The sequence below is a fragment of the Silurus aristotelis genome, assembly GCF_946808225.1.
Source record: "Silurus aristotelis genome assembly, chromosome: 6".
NCBI lineage: Eukaryota > Metazoa > Chordata > Actinopteri > Siluriformes > Siluridae > Silurus > Silurus aristotelis.
Window position 1 is genome coordinate 6,254,384 of NC_139579.1, and position 23,052 is coordinate 6,277,435.

Sequence of the window (23,052 nt, forward strand, 5' to 3'; positions counted from 1 at the left end):
TCCAGAAAAAAACTGTGCATAATTAATATAAAATATAAATAAATCATTCAATAGTCATTCAAAAGGTTGAAATAGAAGTAACAGATATGAGTGGACCTTTTTCTTTATTCCTTTGTCCACAACGTAATTTCACTGCATTAAGATTAGACTTTCGCATGGAATTGCCTTTGTGGTTTGCGTGTGTAATAAAAATTCTCCATTGTACTTCTGATACCACATTTTATAAACACTGCTTCATTCAGGACAAAATATACATCTTGACTTTTTTTTTTTCTTACAAGTAAAATACAGACGAGTAATTAAAGACCAAAGTCCTATTAGTGATTCAATTTCATTGGATATTTTAGAAAATGAATCTAATGTGGAGCATTTGGAAATACTCAAACACAATTAGGTTTAATTCCCATATAATTCCACATCAACTTTTGCCATCATTAACGTACCTAGTGCCTCGGTCAGCCATTTTTCTTTATCCTCCAGTTTGGACATGCCTGACCATGCCTGAATTCCAATACTTTTTGTCCTGCTTGACCCTGACAAGTCCATGTTTCCACTTGTGAAGTAAGACAGGTTTAATCACTTTAAGCAGATGAATCACCCTGTGTAATACTTGCCAACAAGCTCTCCAGGATAGCCAAAGCTATTTTAAAACAAGGAACTAATAATATGTTTGTACCCATAGTCTTCCCAGAGCATGATAGACATATACGAGTACCAGTTTCAGTTTTCAGAGAGTTTAGAATGTGATTCGATTTGGAATCATAGCTTAAATTGTGCAAGTGATCCATCCTAGCAAAGGTCAGTCAACCTACTGCTTCACTTGCCTGGAACCTTGGGAGGTTAATGTTGTTATGTAAACAGCAATAAACGTACTTGCTATCTGACTACCATGTGCACATAATATTTGCATAAGCCAGTAAAGTCTTTCAGGCCGTTGATCCTTGGAATAAATCCTTTTCGGCTTAAGATGTCTAAGTGTCTAAGGATGGTGATGACACTAAACATTGTGAATGACAAAAAGGAAAAAAAAAAAGAAACAAGATGTTATAAAAGGTTATTGTCTTTTTTCTCCGTCGTTAGTTCCTTTGCGCCTGTTCCTGAAGTTGTGTCGTTATATGCAGTGCTGTTCTCTACTTGGTCAAGGTGGTTAATGGCAACACTCTCGAAAGCACTCCTCATGATGGGGTGCTCTTCTAATACCTCATTAAAGCTGTCCACGCTGAGAGAATAGAGTCTGCAGTAGGTGTCGGCTTTGACGCTGGCAGTACGACGTCCACTGGTCAGCAAACAAATCTCTGAGAAACGCAATGGACTCTTCAATAAAGAATAAACAAATCATGAGCAAAAACATGTTCCCCAAAACAAGTGAAAGCAGTGCTCACCTCCAAAGTAGCAGCCATCGCTGAGCTTCTTTTCCTTCTTGTTCCGGGTGATGACAGTGACACAGCCATGCTGGATGAAGTACATTTTACGGCCCAGTGTGCCCTCACGGATAATGACATCGTCTGGCAAGAAGACCTCGAACCTCAACTTAGTCAGGAGCACAGTGACGAAGTGTGGATCGCCGTTGCCGAACAGTGGCATGTTTGCTACAAGTTCATGGCAATTGAAGCTCACTATATCCTGTGAAGAAAGTGTAGGATGAAAATTGAAACCAGGTCAGGATTTTAATTTAAAAATAAAAAAAACCCACTGGTGGACAGTAACGAAGTAAATGTACTTAAGTAGCTTGTTCGCTACTTAAATAAGTATTTCCATTTTCCTTTTTACTTTAAATTCACTACATTTCGAAGTCGAATATTTGACTCTTTTTTCGACTACATTTTGCAAAATCGGTCGTTCCTTTTTTATTTACGAGTGGATAAAACCCACCAATCAGGAGATCAAGCAGAACATTTAGAGAATAAATGATGGAAGAAACTTCTGACGAACTCACCACAACAACTGTGGTCTTATTTGCGTGATTTTCCTTTTTTAATCGTTTGAAAAGAAGCTTCTGGGTTCATGATCATTTTAATAGATATTAATCAGTGTTTGTCTCATTAATATCATTCTAATTAATTGATTGGTGTGTTAAGATTAATATTAGAGTCTTTTTACATAAACTGAGTTGAATAAGCAAAGAGTCTTGTGATAAAATGATAATAGGAACATTATAGCCATAATAAATCATAGTGCTTTGGATACTTAAGTACATTTGAAGGCAAATACTTTTGTACTTTTACTCAAGTGAAAGTTTAAACAGGGCACTTTTACTTTAACTGGAGTCATATTTCACGGAGTAAATCTCTAACTCAAGTACGTCAACTATGAGGACACAATGTTTACTTTCTGCATAATATATCACACCTACTAACAGTACCATGATGAAGAGATAATCAGTGTTAATCACTTCAACAGTCGTTATGTTACAATGTCATATTGTTATGTGTCTTCTTTTTATACTGTTGCAATCTGTCAAACTGGATTTCTAGCCTCAAGAAGAACCAGCAAATTTATCTGGATTCTTTTGGGGGTCTGATGTGAAAATGTAAACTTTAAAAAACATGGCAGCTGCTACTCTAGTGTGAATATACGTACAAAGGTTTCAGGTCCACTATGACCCTGTCCAAGATAAAACAAGTTCAGAAAAAGAATGAATGAAGGAATACACCTTTTGGAAGTTTGGTGAAATTGAGGCAATTTTGGCAATGTTCGTGAAACTGGATATGTCCAACCAAAATTATAGCCTTTTGTAAAAATATAATCTAGACATAACAACCTCTTTAAGCGGGTCACTAAGCTCTCCCAGAATGCTGTCCTCATCAAAGATCTTCCCCTGGAACCGGTGCTCATAATAGTCATGAATTCTTTGTCGCATTTCAGCAGGCAGCTTATGAAAGGACATGTATTGCTCCACTTGCTTGTACTGTGAAAGATGACAAAGAGAGGAAATTATAACAGACAGAGACACCTAACTGAAGCCATAGCTTCATAGGTGTTCATTTTCAAGCAATTTGAGGTTGATTAATAAGCTTAGTATGGCATTAAAGTTGTTTAACATTACACAACAAGGGCATAGTAAGAATATAGAGAGATATACACAAGTACCTTTTCTTGGTACTGGCGATGTGAGGCATCGAGTGAATGCACCAGGTTGGTCGCATGGCCCAGGAACATGGCGTAACAAGTGGCACCTACAATCATACTCATCATGGTGAGCCAGACGTCAGTCATTCTCTCAGGAGCCTGGGCACCGTATCCAATGCACAGCATATGGCTCATGGCCATGAAGAGAGCGTATGAGTACTGTTCCTCCCAAGTGGCATTCTGACAGTAATAACGACAATGGAAATGGTGATCGCTAAGAAATTAAATTGTTAGTAACTGCGATGCTTTTTGTTTCTAATAAAGAACCTCCACTGTATTGCAAACCCATGGGGATCCCAAGTGGCACAACCAAACAACAATAATTGAAGTTCAAAAAAGATTCTATTTAATTCGTTTTTCATACTTTAAAATAATTTTAAAGAGCTTGACAGAAATCTATATATGGACTTATTTGCTTCCATAATATGTCAGACAGAGGTGAGACAACATGAAAAAAGAAAAAACTGTAAGAGGAACCAGATTCAATTCTTCTCTTCTTGGAGACACCGAATTTGAGACAAGCAATGCAAAATCTCCATACAGCAAACATCTGCAATCTTTGAATCATGGTTTCATTTAATAAAAAGCTCTCCCTGTCAGTCAAAGCAACACTAACCAATACTAATATCTGGTTTCAGTTGTCTCAGATATAGTATATCCTATCCCCTGCCCTTTCCATAGTTGGTGGGTTATGCTGTGTTGAGGGAAAACTAGGTATTCGACTGAAATTTGTGTCTGCATTTTGGAGAAAATGAAGTAAAAGTCAGTTAACTTCCTCACCACCATGTTGATTTTAGAGACCCAGCAGTCTCTGGGGAAATCCTGGAGCATGGGCACCATGAACTGAAGACAGCCATCCCAGTGACACAGAAGAAGCATCATCCCTATCAAGTTGACTATTCGGATCACAGCACTTGCCAGGTCATATGTCATGTGAAAGATCTAAAAGAATGGGGCCAAATGAGAGTTAAATAATGATTCTGCTTTCTTATGAATATAATAAATAGCCATCATTTGCATCTTCTACCAGATATACAAATGAAATTTTAACCCCATGGTGTCTGACAAGCTGTAACTATAATATGATATAATACATTTTTATACCTCTTCCCATTGGTGAATGTAGCGAATAAGCCTGGACAGACGAAGTAACCTAAGCAGACTGAGGATCTTGGTGAAACGGACGATTCTCAATGCCCTAGCGGTGCGATAGACTTCTGCTGACTCCAGCCGAGCCTCCAGGTCCACAGCTAAGAAAATATAATCCACTGGAATGGAAGAGATGAAATCCACAAGAAACCAGCCCTGTAGATAGCGGTGTCGGATCACCTTTGGGTCGAGGATGATATGCGAGTTATCGTCCTCCAGGATTCCTGTGCGGAAGTTTAAGATCAGGTCAGTCAGGAACAGGGTATCGGAGGCCATGTTGAACATCATCCATGGCACTGTGTCCTGATCCTCGAAGAAAGTGATGCACCATGGCAGGATGACCAGGTTGCTCATCATCAGAAAGAGCATTACCAAGTCCCAGTAGAATCTTGAGGTGAGAAAGAGAGAACAGTAGGCATACATTTTTTTATTGTCCGTCTTTCACACTGTTATCTGTTAAAGATTTAGTTTCTCTAACTCATGACACGTATATACAGTGAGGAAAATAAGTATTTGAACACCCTGCTATTTTGCAAGTTCTCTCACTTAGAAATCATGGAGGGGTCTGAAATTGTCATCGTAGGTGCATGTCCACTGTGAGAGACATAATCTAAAAAAAAAATCCAGAAATCACAATGTATGATTTTTTAAGTCAAGTCAAGTCAAGTCAAGTTTATTTGTATAGCGCTTTTCACAACAGACATTGTCTCAAAGCAGCTTTACAGAAAACAACAGTGAAGGTGAATGGTGTGCGTTTGTCCCTGATGAGCAAGCCGTGGCGACAGTGGCAAGGAAAAACTCCATTAGATGATTTAACTATTTATTTGTATGATACAGCTGCAAATAAGTATTTGAACACCTGAGAAAGTCAATGTTAATATTTGGTACAGTAGCCTTTGTTTGCAATTACAGAGGTCAAACGTTTCCTGTAGTTTTCACCAGGTTTGCACACACACTGCAGGAGGGATTTTGGCCCACTCTTCCACAAAGATCTTCTCTAGATCAGTCAGGTTTCTGGCCTGTCGCTAAAAAAAAATGGAGTTTGAGCTCCCTCCAAAGATTCTCTATTGGGTTTAGGTCTGGAGACTGGCTAGGCCATGCCAGAACCTTGATATGCTTCTTACAGAGCCACTCCTTGGTTATCCTGGCTGTGTGCTTCGGGTCATTGTCATGTTGGAGGACCCAGCCTCGACCCATCTTCAATGCTCTAACTGAGGTTGTTCCCCAAAATCTCGCAATACATGGCCCCGGTCATCCTCTCCTTAATACAGTGCAGTCGCCCTGTCCCATGTGCAGAAAAACACCCCCAAAGCATGATGCTACCACCCCCATGCTTCACAGTAGGGATGGTGTTCTTGGGATGATACTCATCATTCTTCTTCCTCCAAATACGTTTAGTGGAATTATGACCCAAAAGTTCTATTTTGGTCTCATCTGACCACATGACTTTCTCCCATGACTCCTCTGGATCATCCAAATGGTCATTAGCAAACTTAAGATGTGCCTGGACATGTGCTGGTTTAAGCAGGGGAACCTTCCGTGCCATGCATGATTTCAAACCATGACGTCTTAGTGTATTACCAACAGTAACCTTGGAAACGGTGGTCCCAGCTCTTTTCAGGTCATTGACCAGCTCCTCCCGTGTTGTTCTGGGCTGATTTCTCACCTTCCTTAGGATTATTGAGACCCCACGAGGTGAGATCTTGCATGGAGCCCCAGTCCGAGGGAGATTGACAGTCATGTTTAGCTTCTTCCATTTTCTAATGATTGCTCCAACAGTGGACCTTTTTTCACCAAGCTGCTTGGCAATTTCCCCGTAGCCCTTTCCAGCCTTGTGGAGGTGTACAATTTTGTCTCTAGTGTCTTTGGACAGCTCTTTGGTCTTGGCCATGTTAGTAGTTGGATTCTTACTGATTGTATGGGGTGGACAGGTGTCTTTATGCAGCTAACCTCAAACAGGTGCATCTAATTTAAGATAATAAATGTAGTGAAGGTGGACATTTTAAAGGCAGACTCACAGGTCTTTGAGGGTCAGAATTCTAGCTGATAGACAGGTGTTCAAATACTTATTTGCAGCTGTATCATACAAATAAATAGTTTAAAAATCATATATTGTGATTTCTGGATTTTTTATTTTTTTTGGTTATGTCTCTCACAGTGGACATGCACCTACGATGACAATTTCAGACACCTCCATGATTTCTAAGTATGAAAACTTGCAAAATAGCAGGGTGTTCGAATACTTATTTTCCTCACTGTACGTACACTTGTCATTCACAGTCACATGTTAGGACAGTGTTGCTGTACACATCTAAATATATGTGGATTCAATGTATAATCAAATATATTTTGATCAAACACATGGTCTCTGCTAATGTGTAACCATGTCAATAATGTAAGTACTTCATTACAGTAATTAAGTCATTTTTGGCTTCTTTTTAGTTTTACCGTGTCAAAAAGATAAACAAATTTTACTCGATGTGACTACATTTATGATACAATACATGTACCTTTTACTCCACTATATTTTAATTGACAACCACCATTACAATTACATTTTGTACAACAGCTTTTTCTGCCGTGGCTCGTTTATTCTGCAGAAGAGATGACATCTCTATCAACATAGTACTGAATGTACCAGATTAAATTTCTCTTTTTGCGCCAGATGAAGCTACTCAACATGAAGGCAAATTAAAATCTTGCCGGATGCCTGTTGAAGAGGCTGGTGTGTTGTTGGTTAATGCAATGTTTAAGTGTACATTTTGATTTGTATTTTAGGAAATAATAAAGAAAGAAAATCAGGTGTTTTTGGCTTTTCACTAACCTGTCTTAGTGCAGGACAAGTGTATCTTTGAGCCTACGCTCAATTTGAGTCAAGTACAGTTAAAATCAGATACTCTGAAACTTTTCCTCAAGTCACATTGAAATTAGTGATATTGGATTAGTTATATTGTAATGGAGTAAGATTTGCAGTAAGATATCTATACTTTTACTCAAGTATGATTTTCATGTGCTCTTTACACCTCTGCTTCACAGTAGCTGTCCTTTAAGAATATATTTACAGAGACAATGAAATTACCAGGACTTCCAACCTGACACATTACACAGTACATTTACATCGATCAGGCATAACATTATTATGCTTTAAGAATGTTGATGAAGAAGTATAGAGAAGGTCAGAAGGAGTTTGTGTTTGTGGATTTAGAGATAGCATACGACAGGGTGCCGAGAGAGGAATTGTAGAATTGACACCAGTGAAATGTGCAGTAGGAACGACAGACTGGTTCAAGGTTGAAGTTTGACCGCATCAAGGATCGGCTCTGAGCCCTTTCCTGTTTGCAGTGGTGATCGACAGGTTGACGAACGAGGTTAGACAGCAGCCTCCGTGGACTATGGTGTTTGTGGGTGATATTGTAAGTTGTGGTGAGAGTAGGGAGTAGGTTGAGAAGAGCCTGGTGAGGTGGAGGTATGTGCTGGAGAGAAGGGGAATGAAAGTCAGTAGGAGTAAGACAGAGCACATGTGTGTGAATGAGAGGGAGGACAGTGAAGTGGTGCAGTTGCAGGGAGAAGAGGTGGAGTCAACAGTAAAAAATAATGGAGTGTGTGTTAGAGAAATGAAAAAAAGAGTGCAGGCAGGGTAGAGTGGGTGGTAAAGAGTAGCAGGAGTGATTTGTGATAGAAGAGTATCTGTGAGAGTGAAAGGGAAAGTTTATAGGACTGTGGTGAGACCTGAGATGTTGTATGGTTTAGAGACAGTGGCACTGAGTAAAAGACAAAAGTAAAAGAGGTGGAGCTGGAGGTAGCAGAGCTGAAGATGTTGAGGTTTTCGTTGGGAGTGACGACGATGGACAGGATTAGAAATGAGTTTATTAGAGGGACAGCGCATGTAGGACATTTTGTAGACAAGGTAATGGGAAGGTAAGACTGAGATGGTTTGGATATGTGCAGAGGAGGGACATGGGGTATATCAGTAGGAGAATGCTGAGGATGGAGCCACCAGGAAGGAGAAAAAGAGTAAGACCAAGGGGGAGGTTTATGGATGTGGTGAGGGATGACATGCAGGTAGTTGGTTGAAAGTGGCAGATGTAGAGGACATTGGGGTATGGAGACGGATGATCCACTGTGGTGACCCCTAATGGGAGAAGCCGAAAGAAGAAGAAGAAGAAGGCATAACATTATAACATTACAACATTATGAGTGGTGAAGTGAACAACTCTTCATCATGGCGCCTAGGGTTGGGCAAAGATACATTAAAATGTATTTTAATATAAAATATTAAATTATTTAATTTAAAAATAAAATATTATAACAAATATAACAAATATTGGAATTTAGGTTGTAAATGTAGGTCAGTGTTTCTGATAGTGTTTAGGCCAGCAGAGAAGGCTTTGCTCGCCCTGACCGCCCACCACTGGTGTTTAGTAACGAAGGGCTACTTTACATCAGTAACACTGACTCAATGACAAACAAGTCATTTATAAGAAGACGACTGATGGCACCTGCATTCATAGTAACTAATATCTAACAAATTAATAATTTGATTGTTAATCATAAATATAATAATAATATATTATGTGTCAGCCAGACATTCGTGCAATTGAATCATGATCCTACTAAACAGCTACTTCAATTAGGGTACAATAATCAGCAACCAGATATTTATTTATGAATCATTGGACACCTATTTATAAGTTGGCAGCCTGCACATTTCTTACCTTCACAACCTTCTTCCATATAAATAAATTTTCTGTTCTGATCTAAACAAGTCTGCTCAAACTCCTGAGTAGGCACCAATTAGAGGCCGCATTTTTATTTTCACATCATGTAGTCGTCATGATTAATTGATGTCTTTGTGAGCTTCATGGACAGCCTGGCTGGATTGGCCACATTTGGACGAGATGCAGGTGGAGAGGTGGTTGATTGTGGCAGCATCTGAATCACCCGTGTATATATATATATATATATATATATATATATATATATATATATATATATATATATATATATATATATATACATTTCCTGCTATGCCACTACGTACCTCTAGTTAGAACAAATTCGAAAACTTATTCTAACATCACTCTAACATCATTCTAGCATCAAGTATTTTAACAGCAAAAACAGATTTTACAACTTGACCAAAGTGCTTACATGTATAATATACCAGGCATCCATTAAAAAAATTATAGCTTTCAAATCTGCATTGGATGCTTGCTACTGTATTAGTAGCGAGTTCTTGCAGTGTACATCTCTCTCTCAGTGTCAAATCCCTTTATCCATTTATCTCTACTTATACTTCCTGCACACTAATACCCCAGAACATCAACCTGTGTAAGCTCAGTACAGAAAGGTGATTACATTAGAGTGTTATTTATTCTTCATTCATTCATTCATTCATTTTCTCCCGCTTATCCGTAATTCGGGTTGCGGGGGCAGCAGTCTAAGCAGGCCCCCGCCTCCGACTGCTGCCCAATCCTCACAGCACCGTCCCTTACGGTCCCTCCTGCAGGTGGTGAGCCCACGGGAAGGCGGCCCCACGTCACTCCGACGTCACGGACCTTGATATTTCCCTCGTAAGGGACCTGTTATTTATTCTGTTTATTTTAATTCTATTTATTTCAAAATTTCAAAAGAGTTCAGGCCAATGCAACCTGCCCACCAAAGTTTACAGATTATTTCATTATTCTTCAACATACACATGGAAAAAATATTGGGAATTCTGACTTTCCCAACAGTTTGTGGATGACTTTGGGCAAAGCATGATATACATTGGCTGGAGTGGAAGATCTTGAAAGGCCTGCTATAGAGCTCTGACCTCAATCTTATCCAATGAATTAATGTGAACGCTGACTGCACCCCAGGCCTCCTCACCCTACATCTGTACCTGCAAACAATTTTGTTGCTGAATGGGCATAAATCTCCATAGCCACATGCCCAAATCTATTAGTACATCTTTCCAGAAGAGTGGCGATTATTATAACAGCAAATGGGGACTAAATGTGGATGGCATGCTCAAAGACGAAATCTTCGTGTCCACAAACCTTTGTCCATATAATGGACATAACTAAAATTAGAATTGGCTTAAATCACAAATTTTTGACGATTTTGTTTAAAAATGTGTTCTGCAAAAGTTCCTAGGATGGATAACAGTTCTGCTTCTCATGACAGAGAAATGCTCAGCGACATGGATATAGCCATTTAATATTTTTTTCTAATCCACTTTACCCTTTCACATCCATATACACACATCTGGTTGTTTCTTGTGCACCCCTTCCGCAATTTCCATATATTATACTATAGTGTGGAAAAAAGTCTTAAGTCTTTTTGAAATGGTGTAAAGAATAATTGTTACAAATTAAAAAATAATGACAAATATTTCTACTTTAAAATGCACTTCAATGTTCAATGTTTTTTGAATTAAGAATCCCAAATTCCAAAAAAAAATATACATAACAAATAATCTATAACAAAACATGTTCTAAAAAAAAAAAAAAAAAAGACTTTTGCACAGTACTGTATTATCTTGTTATAAATAAGACCTCTAAAATGTTTTATACACCGTGTTCCACATACTTTGCATTAGTCAATCTATGTGCTGCTGCTGTAGCTCATCACTACATATCTGGTGCTATTAGACATAACAGAGCCTTATTATCATCTCTGAATATTCTCCTCACATTGTATTGGGAATTGTTACAGGACCCCCACTACTTAGGAACTCCTCCAGGTGTTCTTCTTTCTGGGTGCCCCCTGAGCCAAGGTGCTGGCTGATCGGAGGGGTTTTGGTGGTATTCCTCGGTCAGAGAAGGATCCAACATTGCTCCTCTTGGTCGTATCCCTCCTAATCAACCAAATATTGAAGTCTTCTCTTTTACGTTGTGACCTTTTTTACATGGTAGCATTAGTTTGATATTGTGTGTGAATAGCTAAACCATCTTGCATAGTGGGGGGTGACAAAAAGCTTGCCACACTAGGGAGGTAAACTGTGTGTTCGGGTAGCCCATAGTTTTTAAACACATGGTTCAAGAGTTGCCTGGCTGACTCTTAAGGCGTATAAAAGCTTTTTTTTTTTTTAAATGGTCCACTGCTCCCAGTATGGCGGTGTGTCCCTGTGATGAAGCCTACTGAAATGTAGGACCATGGTCGGAGAGGGATTGGGAGTGGTTCCAACAAGCCATATGGTAGCTAGTGTGGGGTATGGGCAAGTGTTGACTATCTTCTCACGCCTGTTTATAAGTGACGGCCTCCAGAATGCATTTTGGACAAGGCGAGTAGTGTGGTGGATCCCTGGGTGTCCAGTGTCAAGCGATGGGTAGATCTATTCAAGGACTCTGGGGCGTAGTTCAACGGGGACGTACTGCTTGTCATGTGGGCAGTTCGGTGGATCGGGTTCATCTGCTTGTGATTGCTTTGCTACTGAGGATGGCAGGATGGTTCAGGCATCAGTGTTTATTAGCCGTCCTAGGTGCTGCCTGGGCAGTAGGTTACAGTGAAGTTGAAACTGGAGAAAAATAAAGCCCACGAGCTTGACAGAAATTCAGTCCCTTTTGCCGTTGTACTCTATGTTTCGATGGTCGGTGATTACTTGGAATGGGTGCTGGGCTCCCTCTAACCAATGTCTCCACTCCTCCAGTGCCTCCTTAATAAAAATAGTTCCCAGTTCCCCACATCATAATTGCTTTCCACTGGGGTTAACTTCTGAAAAAAGTACACACATGAGAAGAGTTTTCCTGGGCTGCCATGACGTTGGGACAGTATGCCTTCAATACTGCAGCTGGAGGCATCTACCCCTTCTACATGGATGCTAGGGTCTGGGTGTTGCAGGATTGTTTTAGTTCTTCAAATGCTTTCTGAGTGTGAGGAGGCCAATGCAGTTTCTTCGATTTCCATATTATAAGGCAGTTAGTGGGGCTGCCACGGTGCTATAGTTCCTACTAAATCACCGATAAAAGTTTGCAAAGCCTAGGAGCCATTGAAATTCGTTAAAACTCAAGGGTTGTGGCAGTGCTCTGACTGCTTCCACTTTACTTTTGTTCATCTCCACCCACTCTCAGCTGATCACATACCCCAGGAAGGTGGTAGAACTCTTGTGTAACTTGCACTTTTCTGCGTTTACTACGAGTTGGTGCTACAACAGCCTTTCTAGTACTGTGCATACCTGATGGACATGGAGGTCATAGGCCTTGGAGTATACTAGGATGTCAACAATATATACAAAAACAAGAGTTTAGTAGGTTCGAAAAATTTTATTCATGAGGGCTTGGAACGCAGCTGGGCACATTTGTCAGGCCATATGGCATTATCTGGTACTCATAGTGGCCCCTTGTGGAATGGAAGACAGTTTTCCATTCATTCCCCTCACTGATCCAGATCAGGTTATATGTGTGGTGGAGATCTAGTCGGGTGAAATAGCGTGCCTCCCATAGCTGTTCAAATGCAGCTGGTACTAGCAGAAGCGGGTATGTCTACCGTATTGTAACAGCTTTCAGGCCACAGTAGTCAATGCAGGGCTTTAGTCCCACATCCCTCTTTTCCACGAAAAGCTTGGCCACAGTAGAAGCATAGCTGGAGTTGAAGACATAACTGACCTAGAGTTAGAACTAAGACGTCGCATGGGTTCCTTGCAGGCCATCTTAGCCTGTGGGGTGGGATTCAGGCCTTTGCGGGAACATGACACGAAGGGCAATATTATTTCAACCAATCTAAGCAGCGAGTGTCCGAAATTTTACAGCATACTCAGCAGGCTTAGACCCAGGCTGTGTCAAATACATTTGAGGTTTATTAGAGAAACAGCACAGATAATCCAAATGTAAGGCCAAAACATGGTCAATGGGCAGAGCAATAGTTCAGTACATAAAAAGGCAATCCATGAGGCAAACAAATCTGATAAATCACAAATAGCAGACAAAACGGTGGTCATAAACAATAGCGAGGTCAGTGCCCAATAAAGCAATTAACCATCAATAGAGAAACGGCTCGGAATGCGCTAAAAAAAACACAATATTTAAAATCATAGCATATCGTTAGCATGGCTTATGAGGCGTAAACACAGGAAGTAACCATTGACCCAGTAGTGTTTAGAACTTGAGAGATGGCTCCCTCTGGTGGTGTGGAGTGGGAATTGTATTGGGAATTGTTACATCGAATCAGCAAGTCACTAAGATAAGCTCTTAACTTCATGTATTTTATTGTGGTGATTTTTATTCATAACTGACCAAGTATACAGGTTTTCCCAATAAATTGGTCAGTGCCCTCTTCTATGCGGGCTGATATTCTTCACTGTTCTGCACTGTAATACATACTGTAAACTATGCGCGTTAACACTCCGGGTGCTCTTATCTATCTATCTATCTATCTATCTATCTATCTATCTATCTATCTATCTATCTATCTATCTATCTATCTATCTTTCAAATAATTGTTCAATTTGATTATAAATTTACATTTATACTATAACAAAATCTGAGTAATCCAGCTCATACATTTTAAAATGTCTACACACAAAAGAATTTAACCCCAAAAGTAAAATTTGTATTTTATCCACATGTAATATTTCCATTCAATTAAATCACATAAATCATGTAAAATTGAGGATTTAGTTAAGCTTTACCATCACTTTCAGTTAACGTGAATGCATTAAATTAACCTTATGTAAACTGATGAACTGTGATTTAAGCTTGTTTAATACATAAAACTTACTCTTTTCCAAAAACATACTATTACTTTATATAACTACTTTACATTTTCTTAATTCTATTAAATAAATGCTCAAACACATATTGCATATTCAAACATTTATTGTGATGTATTTGCTTCATAATTAAAAAACAAAACAAAAAACAAGCAGCAAGACAAAATGCTGTACTTAATTAAGGCAACTGTTTATAAGCTGTGTGCCATCAAGTAACAGGGATCGAATCTGATAATGTAACAAAACTGTAACATTGTTGATCCCTCGTTTTCTCTCTCTCTCTCTCCCTCTTTTTTGAACGAAATTAAACTTTTAGATATGTGAGTTTTGGGAGTGACATTATTCCATCATTTTCTGACTCCACTTTGGGACAATCACTCAAATGCAGTGTTTCAACTTCCAGATCAGGAGAATTTGCAAAGTGATTACAATACCATAACAATGACATCATAATGTAACTTTAAAAATGTTAATGTAATGTAAATGTAACATTACAACGTTACAGTTTTTTTTTTGGTATATAAAGATCCCATGGCAAGTTCCTTACCTGAAGTCACTGTATGGGTGGATGATCCAGACTCCAAACGAACGCACTCTCTCCTGCTCAGCTGCGACTCCTTTGGTGCTGCCGAACATGCGCAGGGAATGCTTATTGACTCCGGGTTGTAACATAGAGCTCAGTTGCTTGTGGAGGAAAGTAGACTGCTCACTGGACTCGCACTCTTCCATGTTAGGAGCCAGCATGGAGGTCCCTGGAGCCGGGACGCCCGTGGTCAGGCCTTCGCCCTCCACTGTCACCTCTGTGGGTTTCGTGTTAAACTCGGCTGGGCCAGCTCTCTCGTGGTAATTACTAACAAGACTTAGTAGCCTCCGGTTCAGATCTCCTCCAGCTCCAGCCCCAGCCCCAGGAGCGTTTGCTGAGGCCAGAGAGAAGGAGCGCCAAGCAGAGAAGGAGAACCTGCCACGAGCTCTGGAGTCCCCATTTGGAGGAGGAAAGTTCTCACTGCCTGCTGCTCCACATGAGCTCTCCATTACAATAGTTTTTGTAGCCTGGTTTGAACAAGAACTCAACAGAGAAACCTAAAAAAAAAAGAGCCTGTTGAGATTAAAATCATTGATAAAGAGACTGCTTGAGTAGAAATAAGTTTCTCGTCCTCTCCATAGTGCACACAATAGGAAGGAGAAAATCCACAGGGTGAAGTGTAATCTGCTTGTCAGAGGTTACCTTTCTCTCTGTGAGTGACAGTGTAGGACACAGTCTCTGTGTAGCTCTTGGTACCTTTTAAAACGTTTGTTCTCTATCTGTGTAACTCATTTTCAAATGTTACAACGCGATTTATTCTGTATTTCCTGTGAAATTGTAATATTTATGAACTTTACTAGCCAGTTTTTAAAAATGGTTTGCTCCAGAAGACACACTACTGAGATTATGAGCGTCTGACTCACCTGCGCTTTTAAACCAGATGGTAGTAGAGTGTGTACACTGGTGATTTCCATCTGGTAGTTATTATGGATTCTGTGAAATGCTCGCCAAGCACATTCTATAAATGACCTCGATTTTAATTCTTGAATTGGCTTTTATTTATTTGTGTTTAATACTTAAATAAAATCCCAGCTTCCTACAGCCGATCTTTCTGCGATATGCGAAGATATAATTTCCCCTTGGGATCAAGAAAGTGTTCTAAAAATAAATAAATAAATAAAAATAGAACCATTATAACATTTTATACTATATGTTTTAATTAAACAATATAAATAATTTTTTTTTATATATATATATATATATATATATATATATATATATATATATATATATATATATATATATATATATATATATATATATAAATGCTTATGATTTTTCAGGATTGTATTGTACCACTCTCCTGCCCTTCAGCAAACAACTTGCCTCCTGCTACAGACACATATTTCAGATTTTGACTCACCACAATAAAGCACCTGCTGCTACTGCACCCGTGTTATGTTTTCATGCAGTTGAGTCACTTAACCTTCATGCAGGGATCCTTCATGCAGAGCCTCTACCACTGTGAAGGATCCCTTTTACCCCTACAAAAGTCTGTACGAAATATCAGGATCCACACTACAGGGTTCTGCCACAGCTTCGCCCCCCAAGCTGTCAGAGCCCTGAACTCCCCGGTGCCACCCATGACCTTGCCTTCACCTCCTGAGGACATTAGGGTTTTTTTGTTTATAAAGTGCTTTTCACAACAGACATTGTCTCAAAGCAGCTTTACAGAAATCAACAGTTAAGGTGAATGGTGTGCGTTTATCACTGATGAGCAGCCGTGGCGACTGTGGCAAGGAAAAACTCCCTTAGATGTTATGAGGAAGAAACCTTGAGAGGAACCAGACTCAAAAGGGGAACCCATCCTCATTTGGGTGACATCAAGAGTTTGATCATAAATCTTTGAACAATACAGAACACTGGAGAGAGAGAACTAACATGAGCACTGGAGTGTAAGATTATAAGTAAATGTTTTTTCTACAGTCTTTGGTATAAAACTAGGAGCTACTGAGCTCAACATCTGTGATCATCACAGATCCAGCAACAGCTTCTCCATGCCAGAGCCCTTAAACACTCCCGGAGGTCCAATGTCAAAACTCCACACATGTAGTGGGAGCCAATTGGCACTGGTACGTCTCTAGATGGTACAGGATGTTTGCGAGTTCGGCATCTACTTCTTTAAAGTCCATAATCTTCACGAGGTGGGACGTGACTGGAGCTGGCCAAACCTCAGGAAGCCTCGGGATGGGGAGAGAAAGAGAAGCAGTGGAGAGCAATTAGCGTAGCTGCTGTTCATGATATTAGCAGCACAAGTTGATAATGTGCATGTGATCAGATGTTCTGGAGCACAAGGTTATGATGTGAGACGTGTTATGTGTAGGCTTTGCTAAAAAGATATGGTCATTAATGGTCACTCAATGGTCATTAACACACATCTGCACTCAGGGACTTTACAATAGACGTCCGGTCATCACCTCTGACTGTGCAATTGCACTTTACTTTACCCTTGTACTTACATTACGCGTTGCACGTCTACCTCATATTAATCACACTTTATCAGGTTTACTCTTAGTTTATGTTTAATGTCTAGAAGACCACTTCTAGATAGATTAACTGGGTGTATCTGGGTCCCTCTGGTTTCTGCTGGTTCTTTGCTAATGGCACTGCTGGATATCCTTTAATGTTGATGGGGAGTAAACATGATTTGTTTTTTATTCCCTACAGTTTTCTTGTTCGACCAATACAACAGTCCTCATCATTTTTCGTGCTTCTTTAAAATAGCTTGAACAGCACATCTTGAGACCCCAGTCTGCTTTGAAATCTTTGTCAGGGAGAGACCTTGCTGATGCAGTAGAACTACCTTGTGTCTTGCTGTGCTCAGTCTTGCCCTGTTGGCTAACAGTACCTGTGGCGGTCGTTGGTAACCCGGGCCTCGACCGATCCGGTATAAAAGTCTGATTTGTGATCCGCATGTTTGATTTGCCACATGTTTTACACTGGATGCCCTTCTTAACTCAACCCTCCCTATTTATCCGGGCTTGGGACCGGCACTAAGAGTGCACTGGCTTGTGCAACCCTAATGGCTGGGTTACTTTACAGCATTTTCACAACTGACTAAAACATATATACTTATGTATTATAATATATTGTAATATATATATATATATATATATATATATATATATATATATATATATATATATATATATATATATATATATATAGTGTCTTACAAAATTGTTGAACTGCTACTTATGTAGTGATAAATCCAGGGAAATACCCAGAACTTTGGCTATCAAGTGCTGTTTTCTAGTGACTCAACAGGCTGTAATAAATGCAGATACTAAAGACAACAACAAGATTTCTGGGACATCATAAAAGTGTTTTGCAGCCCACTAACTACAGGACAATCACAAGACTTCCCTGTTCTGCTGACGGAAACATCTCCCATGTTTTGTTCTCCCTCTAGTGGACAATCTGGAACTTATGTCCAAGAGCACGATGAAGATCCTCCATCCTCCAGATTTAGTTTTTCCAATCTAATGATGGTGCATTCAAATGCATAATTAACACTTGGAACTCCAGACTTTTTGTCATGAACTCCTAAGAAAGCAGGCCACACAAGAGGTAAACGATTGGGGTCCACACGGTCCGCCCTGGGGGATTCAACCCGACCATGTAGTGTCCAATTACTTATGCTTCATGTCATCTCTTTATAGTGGTTATTTACTAGCCTGGATGTTATTTCTATAAATAGTTTAACTTAAACCCATCTCATTACCAAAGGTCCACTTTAAAAGGGGAATCATTTTAGTTTTAAAACCAGTTTCATTGATTTATTTATTTATTTCAGAATGAATGATTTGACTGACACATATACATTTTGTTTCTGTAAGAGGTGCAGGATATTATGGAGGAACATGTTTTGCTGCTTTTATTACATGACTTTACACTGCTCTGCACTTGGCGCTGTGGGTTTAAAATACCGGACGGCGTCCATATCGAGACTGAGTCCTTGGAAGGCACCAAAGAGCGAGTTGTCTTTTTTCTGGGACGATTTGGTTTTGAAGTGCTTCCTGTCCTGTGGGGTCTGGAAAAAAAAAGCACAAAGGGGAGAAAGAAGGTTCCTATTTGTTTCTTTGTAAATTAGGCTCAAAGAATTATCTTACAATCAGCACATGGAGGAAACATCTGCACTCTCACCTTGCTGTAATGTTGTGGGTTCCTGAAATGGGCCTTCAAAACAGTTCTTTCTGCCTTCTTCTGTGCTAACACGCCCTGTCTCAGTTTCCTGCACGGAGATACATCTCTGAGCATTATTACGTTCATGGTTTATGGGAAAACTTGTCAAAGACTGGGTTAACATTTTTTTTAAGCTTTAAGGCAATAATAATAATAATAGATGAGTGGTGGCTCCAGCGGTTAAGGCGCTGGGTTGCCGATCGGAAGGTCTGGGGTTCGAGCCCCGGTATCGCCAAGCTGCCACTCTTGGGCCCTTGAGCAAGGCCCTTAACCCTCTATGCTCCGGGGGTCCCTTACGAGGGAAATATCAAGTGGGCTCACCCCCTGCAGGAGGGACCGTAAGGGACGGTGCTGTGAGGATTGGGCAGCAGTCGAAGGCGGGGGCCTGCTTAGACTGCTGCCCCCGCGACCCGAATTACGGATAAGCGGGAGAAAATGAATGAATGAATATATTTAAGGCAATAATTGTGTGGGGGAAAAAAAGACAAGCACACTCCATAATCTTGTGGAGCATCTTCCCAAAAGAATGGAGGATATTATAACAGCAAATGGGGATTAAATATGGAATGGAGATGTTCAGAAAAGCACATACAAAAGCCTCTTTAATGGTGTAACGGGTGGAGAAGTGGTTTATTGTGAGAATGTACTTGGAAGGAGGTGGTAATGGATGAGTTTGAGGGATCACTAATAACAAGGTACTTAGAAACAGAGGGAAAAAAAGATTAAGCCATACAAAAAACAGTGATGTTTGCATTTTCTCTGATGCTTGTGGTTTATATGCGCATTCTGCTCTGTTCATGATGTCATCCTTCAAAGCTTTTCAGCGACACTTGCCTTTCTCTGTGTAGCTCTGCTTGGTAGGCTCTGATCCAGGACGAGTCGTAAGTGATGTGTGAGTGACAGCAAGGTGCACTCTTTCTCCTCACAGCCTTCTCTTTTTCACCAAATCCATCCTTCCACCCTGAGACACAGCTGGCCAGAGATTTCTTAACTATGGCGTCCATTTTCTCAACACTGGCAGGGATTTTCTTTCTTCTGTCCATGCAAATAAAGCTAAAGCTCAAATCACGATCTGAAAAACACAATGAGAACAAACTACTTCACTTCAGGACAAAAGACGGCATGTTCTACTGGCAGACTGCACATATTTCTCAGGTGATTTATCTCCACGTCGCGATCATTCTCCCTCACATTGCAGTTCTAAAATATGGGTGTCATTTTCTCCTTTACAATATCAGAAGAATTTGTCCGTTTCTAATGCCGCTCAGGTGCTTGTTCCATCCCTGATCACTTCAGCACTGACCTTTTGCAGCTTTCTCCTAAAAGCTCTACCTCTAAAAAAAAACATTTAACTTCTTAGCTTGATCAGCAGTCCCATGACTTGTTTCCAACCTTCTTAAGTTCTCCCATCTCACTGCAATGCTTCCTCCAGTTTTTCCTTGATGCTCACCTACAAAACCAAAAACGGCCCAGGACTGGTCTACCTCAGTACTTATTTCACCCTGTACTGCATCACTCTGTCCTTCATCCTCAACCACTGCTCAAATGCTCCCACCATATCTCCAGGTACAAGGAAGACATGCTTCCAGACTCTTCTTTGTTCTGGCACCCAGTGATGGACGAAGTAAATAAACCAGGTAAAATAACTTTCTTTAAACTTTTACTTGAGCAAAATTACAAAAAAGTGTTTGCCTCCAAAGTACTGTGATTTATCATGTCTATAATGTTCTAGTCATTTTTTTCACAAGACTTTCGCTTAATCAACTCAAAAAGTTTATGCTTTAAAATACTCTTAATGCATCAACCTATTAATAGAATGATATTAATAACCAGTTACGTTTTTATCCACTAATACATGAAAAGAAACGGCTTATTTCGCAAAATGGAGTAAGTAAAACATTCGATTTTGAAATGCAGAGAAGTTAAAGTCTAACTAAATGGAAATACTTTAGTATGCAAAAAAACAAATTAGATTTATTGCATTACTGTGGACACAGCTGGCACCTAAGTGGTGGAACGAATTTCCACTTGGTGTCCGAACAGCCTTAAACAGATAAAAAAACCAGACTGACTGCACAGACTGATAGTAGTCACTCATTATCATGAACAGCAGACACCAGAGTTTGCACTGAAGAAGCTTCATAACCAGAGGCTGCTTTATGGGATGAAAAAATTGTCATTAGGACATGTTTGAATGTCTATCAAGAACACCCAAATAACTGCTCTTTACAAAAAACTAGAACAATTCCAGATCATAATATTTACCTACCTCGTACCTGTTGTCTGTATTAGTCACAATCACATCCAGAGTGCTTCCCCAGGCTTCAAAAGTCTTAAGTGTCACGTTTTTTGAACGCCGATGACTAATTCCTAAACAACATAATACCCTGTAATCTCTTTAGCCCGAGCAGAGAAAAGTAAACAAGTGAGGATCAAAACGAGTTCAGTTCCTGAGCACTGAACAATGTTTATCACAAGGAAGTGCTTGATGAGTTAAGTTTATTTCTATAGCGCTTTTTACAACATTGTCTCAAAGCAGCTTTACAGAAATTAAGAGTTAAGGTGAACGATGTGTATTTATCTCTAATGAGCAGCCGTGGAGACTGTGGCACGGAAAAACTCCCTTAGATGTTATGAGGAAGAAACCTTGAGAGGAACCAGACTCAAAAGGGGAACCCATCCTCATTTGTAGGACATCAAGAGTGTGATTATATTCTTTAAACAATACAGAACACTGGAGGGTGAGATTATTATTAATGTCCTTCCTACAGTCGAATACAGTCAGTGGACCAGGAGCTACTGAGCAACTTATAAAATAGCGCAACATTTGCGATCATCATTGATCCAACACCAGCTTCTCCATGCCAGAGCCTTTGAACACTCAAGGAGGTCCAATGTCAAAACTCTACATGGGGTGGAATACAAATGGTGCTGGTACATCTCTAGATGGTTGATGAGACCAATGTATTTCATTTCATTCATTAATTCTTTTTTTAAATGATTGAAGGCACTTGATTGGGAGAACCGCCAGTGAACTTTGGTATAAAATCATGAACATGATCTATGATTATGGTTATACAGTCCATCAATGTGTGGAGGTTTTATAGGGACTAATAACAACAAACTACATGGACAAAGTTTGCAGACACCTGGCTATAAGGATCGTATGTGCTTTTGGAACATTCCCATGTTTGACTAGATTTTGTAGTGTGCTTGTGGGCGTTAGTAAAAGCAGGTACTGGGGTGCTGTCAGCGTTCACATTTATCCCAAAGGTGTTCAATAGGGTTTATAAATCTCAAATCTTTCGCTCTAACTGATGTAAAGCATTTCTTCATGGAGCCGATTATTTAGAACATGGCTATTGTCGTGCTAAAACATGTTTGGGTCTCCTCCTTCGAGCGAAGGAAAATGTTAATGCTACCATAAACAAATACATCCTGTACAATTGTGCACCTTCAATTCTGTGGTAACAGTTTGGGGAAGAACCACATACGGCTAAAAAAGTGTAACCCAATCATTTTGTCCATTGAAAACAATACCCTAGTGGCGGAAATGTGAAAGACAGGCTATTTAGCTCTATGGTTAAGACACTGATCTACTAATAATTGTAAGGCTGTTAGTCAAAACACAAGCAATGCTAAACTGCTAAAGGTGAACAACTGCTCAACCAAAGAAATGAGATCACGAGATAAACACAGGATTTTAGAGTGAAGAAGGGATGCATTTCTTTTTTTTGCTTCACTATATTTTAACCTGCAATATCTGACTTTTTACTCCATTAGATTTCAAAACATGCCGATCCTCTCACATAAATCACGTTAAACAAGAGACAGTGCAGTAAAGGTTTTCTTACTGTGCATCTGTAACAATGGATAAAAACACTATAACGCATAAAGAAAATTAAACTGATTTTATACACAAATTATTCAAATATAGTATTCTTGGATTCACTTTTGATACCTAAATGCTTCCTCAAATAGAAATGTGAAGGAGCACTTTTACCAGAGTAGTATTTGTATTACTACCCAAGTACAAAGTCACGTGTTTCTCTTAATGCGATTGGCCACGTGGTCGTCTCTTGCGTGCAGCTGCTGTCAAAGCGACATATAACACGGCATTAGGGCGGTGCTGTGGAGTTAAATCTTCCCCATGTCATCACCTTCCATGTGGGGACTAGATAAGGCTTCCTGCAGCTTATTGGATCAATTTGAAAAGGTCATCGAACAGCAATGTTTGTTTTAAGATGTCAGTGAAGAGATCAACTCAGGTTTTGGTAAACGAGAACGTGGAGGGGCTTCCTGGACTATAGCACAA

General features: G+C 39.8%; 2 protein-coding genes across 3 annotated transcripts; both read right to left on the reverse strand.

The window, feature by feature from the left end:
- Positions 1-269: 269 nt before the first annotated feature.
- Positions 270-15,124, reverse strand: hcn3 (hyperpolarization activated cyclic nucleotide-gated potassium channel 3). The gene is made up of 7 exons (XM_083544283.1): positions 14,517-15,124; positions 4,234-4,666; positions 3,910-4,071; positions 3,091-3,309; positions 2,762-2,908; positions 1,383-1,623; positions 270-1,295 (listed from the first exon to the last, which is right to left on the reverse strand). The coding sequence occupies exons 1-7, from the start codon at positions 14,999-15,001 to the stop codon at positions 1,045-1,047; spliced, it is 1,938 nt and encodes a 645-aa protein (XP_083400409.1). The 5' UTR covers positions 15,002-15,124; the 3' UTR covers positions 270-1,044.
- Positions 15,125-18,365: 3,241 nt separating this feature from the next.
- LOC310727763 (uncharacterized protein) lies at positions 18,366-21,834 on the reverse strand. 2 transcript variants are annotated; one of them, XM_083544503.1, is made up of 4 exons: positions 21,014-21,834; positions 19,572-19,809; positions 18,699-18,786; positions 18,366-18,585 (listed from the first exon to the last, which is right to left on the reverse strand). In XM_083544503.1, exons 2-4 carry the CDS (start codon positions 19,778-19,780, stop codon positions 18,433-18,435), a joined length of 450 nt encoding a protein of 149 aa, XP_083400629.1. In that variant the 5' UTR covers positions 19,781-19,809; positions 21,014-21,834; the 3' UTR covers positions 18,366-18,432. The 2 variants fall into 2 exon arrangements, with proteins under 2 accessions (XP_083400629.1, XP_083400628.1); XM_083544502.1 differs by having other exon boundaries at positions 21,007-21,834.
- Positions 21,835-23,052: the final 1,218 nt, after the last annotated feature.